Source organism: Eumetopias jubatus, unplaced genomic scaffold, assembly GCF_037043125.1.
Source record: "Eumetopias jubatus isolate StellerSeaLion01/CBP00866 unplaced genomic scaffold, mEumJub1_p1.0 scaffold_3, whole genome shotgun sequence".
Taxonomy (NCBI): domain Eukaryota; kingdom Metazoa; phylum Chordata; class Mammalia; order Carnivora; family Otariidae; genus Eumetopias; species Eumetopias jubatus.
In genome coordinates this window covers 1,925,576-1,931,575 of record NW_028274809.1, presented here as the reverse complement: position 1 = coordinate 1,931,575, position 6,000 = coordinate 1,925,576, and the positions used below count along the sequence as shown (strand labels likewise).

The following is a 6,000-nucleotide window of genomic DNA, read 5'->3' as shown; positions in this document are numbered from 1 at the left end:
CCTAACCCTCCCAGGGGTGGCCTGAGCCAGGCAGGCCTGTGGTGTGGTGGGGGGAGGTGTCCAGGCGGCTGTGCCAGGCGTGGGCAAGAAAAAGTAGGCTTGTGTGTGTGCACTGTATGGGGGGAGGGGGCGGGGGGGGGCTCAGTGAGTCACCAACATGATGAGGCAGCAGGTGCGTGAGGAGGGCAGGAGGTCTGTACACTTGGGTTGGGTCCCCACAACCTCCCTCCATACAATGACTCAGTGTCTGTGGGTGAAGAGAGCAGGGCAGGAGACCCCAGGTCCCTTCTGGGGTTGCTGAGTCAATTGCTCAGGGAGGCAGGGGAGGAATGGAGCTCCCCCCACCCCACAGCCCACAGGGCTGGCCTGCCTGCCTCAGGGGTTGGGAGGTATGAGCAGCGCCTGGCGGGGGGGGGGGGGGGGGGGGGGGGGGGGGGCCTGCTTCCCGCAGGGAGTTCTGAGGTCCAGGCACTCAGTGCCACGTGGTGGTCATCTCAGTGTCCTGAGGGGGCACCACCAAGGGTGCCGACTTACTTGCTTTGCTCCCATTTCTGCCAGTTAGGCATCTGGGTTCATGACCTGGTGGCCTTTGCCCACATGGCAGTGGGGAGAGCAGGCGGCCAGGGGAGGGGCGCAGCAGCTGAGGAAGAAAGAAACGGAAAAGCCCTCCAGACACTAGTGCCCTCGCTTCTTACCTCCCTTCCCACAACCCCCCCATCCCCACTCCCCTCTGCAGCTAAGGGAGCTGCCTGCCCACTCACTGCACCATCGCGCACGGTGCCCCATCAGCCTCACCAGCTTCACCCGGAGCTCTCCCGTCAAGCTCTCTGGTCTGCACCCTCTCCTCATCCCCCAGGCTACCTGACCTGTTGTCGGCCCCAAGAGGCTACCTGCCACCGCCCAGCGACCCAAGCCAATAGAGACGTTCTGCCTCGGTCACATTTGCTTCTCCAGGACCCACGCGGAGGGACCAAAAAACCGGCTGACAAGCTCCAATAACTAAGTCGTCCGTTGCCTCTCTACAGGGCTGAGAAAGGGTGGGGTCTAGTCTCCCAGCGAGTTTCCAGCGTACAGCCCCCCCCCGCCCCCACATAAACCTCAGATGTGCGCTGGAGCCGTGGGAAAGGCGACTGAAGTGGACGTAGGGGGCGAGGGGCTGGTAAAGGGGTGCAGGCGAGGAGTGGGGGCCGCACGCAGAGGGGAAGGAGGCGCTGCGGGAGCGGAGGCGCGGGGCGCGCTGCCAGGGTGCAGGGAGGCAGGGCGGGAGCGAGGGAGGCGGAGATGGGAGGGATGCCGAGTTAGGCTGGGGGCGGGGAAGCCCCTGATAGGCGCGCGGAAGGCGTGATGTCACGTCCGGCGGGGGAAGCCCTGCCTCAGCACCCCCGCCCCCACAGGTGGTGCCGCCGCCCCGGGCGCTGGGCGTGGGGGACCCGCCCTCGGGGACCCCGCCACGGCCCGCGCCCTCCCCGGCCGCCCCGCCTCCCTCGGGCGCTCCGCAGCTCCGCGCGATCCGGCGGGTCCAGTCCGAGGGCTGGAGGAGCGCGCGGAGCGCCCCGCGCCGCGCCCCGCGCCGCGCCCCGGGCCGCGCAGCTCCCCGCCCCGCCCCGCCCCGCCCGCTCCGCGCGCCCCGCCCCTGCTCGCCCCGCCCCTGCTCGCCCCGCCCCGCCCCCTCCCCGGCAGCCGAGGGGCCGGGCCGCCGGCAGGGGAGGCGCCGAGCCGGGACTGCGCGCTCGCCCGACGCGCTCTGTGCAGCCCGATCGAGCGGCCGGACCTCGCGCCCCGCGCGCCCCGCGCCGCCGGCTTTTGTTGTCGCCGCCTCCTCGGCCGCCGCCGCCTGCGGACCGCGAGCCGCACGCGCCGGGACCTTGGCTCTGCCCTTCGCGGGCGGGGGCTGTGCGGCTCCGGGCGGGATCCGAGAGAGGCGCGGGCGGGCGGCCGGGGCGCCCCGGCCCCGCCATGGAGCTGCGGGCCCGAGGCTGGTGGCTGCTTTGCGCGGCCGCCGCGCTGGCCGCCTGCGCCCGCGGGGACCCAGCCAGCAAGAGCCGGAGCTGCAGCGAAGTCCGCCAGATCTACGGAGCCAAGGGCTTCAGCCTGAGCGACGTGCCCCAGGCGGAGATCTCGGGTAAGTGAGGGCGCGGCACCGGGGGCCCCGGACCCCGGCGTGTCCGGGTCTCTCCTGCGTTCTCCTGCTCTCCCCTGGTGTGCCCTGCACCCGGATCGCGCCGCCTGTACCCCCGCTCGTCTGCACCCCCTCGGGCCCTCGCCTCCGAGTGCCGCCCGGGTCTCCGGCGCTCCGCTCGGCCGCCCCCCAGCCCCCAGCACGCACACCGGCCCCTTCTCCGCGGAGTTCTCCTCGTGGGACTGTGGGCCGGGCGGTCCCCGGCTGGGAGCGTCCTCCAGGGCCACAGCTAGAGCTGAGCGTCTTCGGCCATTGGCTCGGCCCAGCGCGGTGGCGGGGCGGGAGTCCGAGCCCCGGGGCGCGCTGGGCTGGCTGTCCGGGCGCAGCTGACGGCGGTCGCAGGCTGGGGACTCCCAGTTGGCTGTACGGGCCTCTCCGGGAGCCGCCTCGGGTCGGGCCTGAGGATTCCTGTGGGATCCCCAGCAACGGCAGCCTAGGTGGGTTCAATTAGAGGCGCCCCATTCCTGGCGGGAGTGGGGCCCCTGCGAAGTAGGGTGCGAGCTGTGCGCCTGGGGGTGGGGGCGAGGCGCGCCCTCTGCCACCTCGAGCCAGTAAGCAAGGGTTCCTGCCCAGGGAACTTGCACTCGCTGGCCCGCCGGCTTGGCACTCTGGGCTGCCTCTGGCGGGGAGTCGAGCTGCAGGTGGTCGGTGCCTTGGATCCCGCCCAGGGGCCGTGTCTTTTCTTTGTAAGAGCGTCGACCCTCCCAGGCATCCTCAGGCCTGCAGCTGCCCGCAGTCCTGCCCACCCCCCTCCTTGCAAGCCTCTGAGGAGCTTTGGAGCCAGTATATGTGAGGGTGGGGGGTGGAGTACAGTGTTCTAGGGACCACCCGGACCCCCAGGCTCCTGAAACTGCAGATGTGTGGGGAAGCACACTGGGTCTGTGCGGGGTGCCTGGGGCACAGTGGCCAGCAGCAGAACAGACCAGATTCCTCTAGGGAGGGGATTGCTCCCAAACTAGGGGGAGGCGTGTGCAAGTAAGGGCTCTGCTCAAATGGTGACACAGGGGACAGGGAATGACCACGGCTACAGGAATTCTGAATGACAGAGGCGTGGATCAGTGTGAGGTCCATGGCCCTGCCTTGCTGGGGAGTGGGGGGAAGGCAGCCAGTTTCTGACCCCCTGGGCCCCAGAAGGTCAGACACACAGAGGGCTGCCTTGAGAGATCCTTTGACATACCTGCCCCCCCGGGTTCTGGAGAGCCCCCCCACCCAAGGACCCCAAAGCAGGCCTTCTTGTCCCTCCCTCTGCTGAGAGTTCCTGTCACTGTCAGGACTGTGTCTCTGGCGGGACCGGTGGGCATGCCTGGGTGCCTGGGGCGAGTTCGGGGGCCCTCTGCGCACCACTGCCCCTCCTCCCACAACAACACAGGAACTTTTGCCTGGGTGTCTCTGGCCTTCCCGCTGGATCCTGCCCCAGGCCTGGGTCTCAGGGTCGACTGAGCGGCTGCCCACCCCCCCAGCCCCAGATCTTGGATGGAAGCCTTCCCCTGTGCCTCTTCTTCTTGTACCCACTCCCACTCTGCCATTGTGTCCTTAGGGACCCTCCTAAACTTACTCGAATCCACGGGCCTCTGTCCTGGTTAGGCCTGAGAGACAGAGTGGCAGAGTTTGGGCAGCTACAAAGGGCTGCGAGGGAGTGGGGCAAACGGAACGCTGCGCTGGGGCTGAGCTAGGGAGCAGGGGCTGGGGCTTGCTCCCCTTCGGTTGGGATGCTGTGGATTAGGGACCCCGGACGATCAAAGTGCATCGCAGTCTGAGTGTGATGTGTCCGGCTGGGAGAGAATGGCTACCCAGCAGCTGTCCCAGCATCGTGCTGATCAGGGCTCAGGTGCCACCCTCCTTCGGGCCAGGAACACCAGGGACTGCGCTCTGGGCAGGGTCACCGCCCTCCCTGCCAGGGCCCCTTCCTCCTGGAGCCCCAAGACTTCTCCATCCTAGGGCCAAGGGCTTCTTCAGCGGAGCTCCTCTCCCTGATCCCCTGTGGCTAAAGCCCCCATGAGCACTGGAACTCCAGAGGGCCCTACAGGGCCCAGGCGCTGAGATGAGTGCCAGCGCCACGTGGAGCAAAGGATACAGGGTGACCTCCCGGGGCAGCAGCAAGCCCAGTGTCCCCTCCTGTTGCCACTGGGGCTGGCCTCTGTGGGCCAGGCGCCCTCTGGTGGCCCCATTCTGCATGTGCCTCTCGGGGCGCCCGGGCTTGGGTCCCCTCTCCTAGGGGCCTGGCCGCCAGACTTCTCCAGCGCCAGGCCCTGGGGTCGCCGCCTGGTGCGAACCCACCCGGACTCAGCTGGCCCAGGCCCCGGGGGAGCGGCTGGGAGGCGAGGAGATGGCCCTGGGTCTGCAGGCAGTGCTTACAGCCTCTGTTGGGGGGCCAGAAATGACGGGGGGCTTGTGAGAGTGGGGAATGTCGGGCACATAGGGCTCCGGTTCAGGACTTCGGGGGATGTTTTTGGATGGCCGAGCCTGGCACTCAGTGATGACAGCCGTCGTCATTTTACAGGTGAGGAAGCGGGCCTGGGGGATTCACGGCCACATGTGTGAACCAGAACTCCCTCGGGCCAGAGTGCTTCAGAGAAAGTGAGGGCCACGAGTCCAAGCCCGCCCAGGGCCCCTCTGCCGGGCGCCGGGCAAACGCAGAGCCCCGTGCTGAATCACACACGCCCACTGGTGCTGGCAGGTTTTCTGCCCCCGCCGGCCAGCTTGCTCCTGGTTCCCAGACATTTCTCCACACTGGCCCGGCCTTCCGACACTCGAGGGATTTCCCTTGTATGGCTCTCACCCTTCCTGGCGTGCTGGGGGCAGGGACCACCTCTGTCTGTACGCTTCTCTGCCGTAGTCACAGAAGCTGGCCCAGTTCTCGGCACCACGGAGGTTCTCAGTCAGCACTGCTGGGGACCCACACGTCTCCCACTCTCTGCTGAGCCGCGCAGGGTGGGCGGGGGCAGACGAAGGGCCTGGGCGGTGGAAGAGGGGTCTAGAGGTCCAGCCCTGGGGGTTGGAGGTCAGAGGGGGCTGTCCATGCAATGAGAACTGGTTGGCTGCCCCTCTACCCCGGGGCTGAGGCCCACCTGCCAGCATGGGTGGGAACCAGCGGGGCCGTGGAAGCCCCAGCAGGGACCACCCCTCAGGCCCATCGGCAGAAATGGGCCTGACTGCATGGGTGGTGAGAGATTCTGGGGAAGTGCCCTCAGAAGCCCTGGCCTTGCTCCCCACACCCTAGAAAAGGCCATCCTGGCTGGGCCCAAAAGAACCTGCCCAGCATCTGTCCCTGAGCTGTGGTCTGTGGGGCGGCCCCGGGGCCCCAGGCGGTCCTCAGCCCCCAGTCGTGCTGCCACTCTGGCCCTCCACCATTCGAGGACCTATGGTTTCATCATCCCCAGCTTTGAGACGGGGGGAGGCACGTGGTGGGGAGGCCCGAGGGAGCCAGGATTCGGCAGGGCCACCTGTATGATGCAATGGTCTGAGCATCTTGCTGGACACGTTGCCATGATCCTGAGAGAGGAGGGATACCCTCCCATCCTCCCTGGGCCTTGGTTCAGATGTCAGTCCTGCTGCACCAGCTTCCCGCCCTGCTTGGCCTCTCCTGGCCTCTGCTTCTTCACCTGCCACAGAGGAAGAGTCACAAGCCCCCTGATGGTCCCCAGGAGGGGCGCCAGTGCCACGGACTGCCCAGCTGTTCTCCCCCTTGCCCCTGCCCCGAGGTCTCTGTGGGCCCGTGCAGACCCGCTCGGTCAGTGGCATCCAGCCTTGAGAGCCCTTATTAGGACCCAGACTCGGTGCACGTCTCTTCCCGTTACTGTCAGCTTGACGCATCAGATGAG

General features: G+C 67.8%; 1 protein-coding gene across 1 annotated transcript in view; it reads left to right on the top strand.

The window, feature by feature from the left end:
- Positions 1–1,950: 1,950 nt before the first annotated feature.
- Positions 1,951–6,000, top strand: part of GPC1 (glypican 1) — a 28,525-nt gene continuing 24,475 nt past the window's right edge. The window contains exon 1 of the mRNA XM_028105191.1: positions 1,951–2,122. Coding sequence (XP_027960992.1) covers positions 1,957–2,122 — 166 coding nt within the window. The 5' untranslated portion in view covers positions 1,951–1,956. The remainder of the gene's footprint in view (positions 2,123–6,000) is intronic.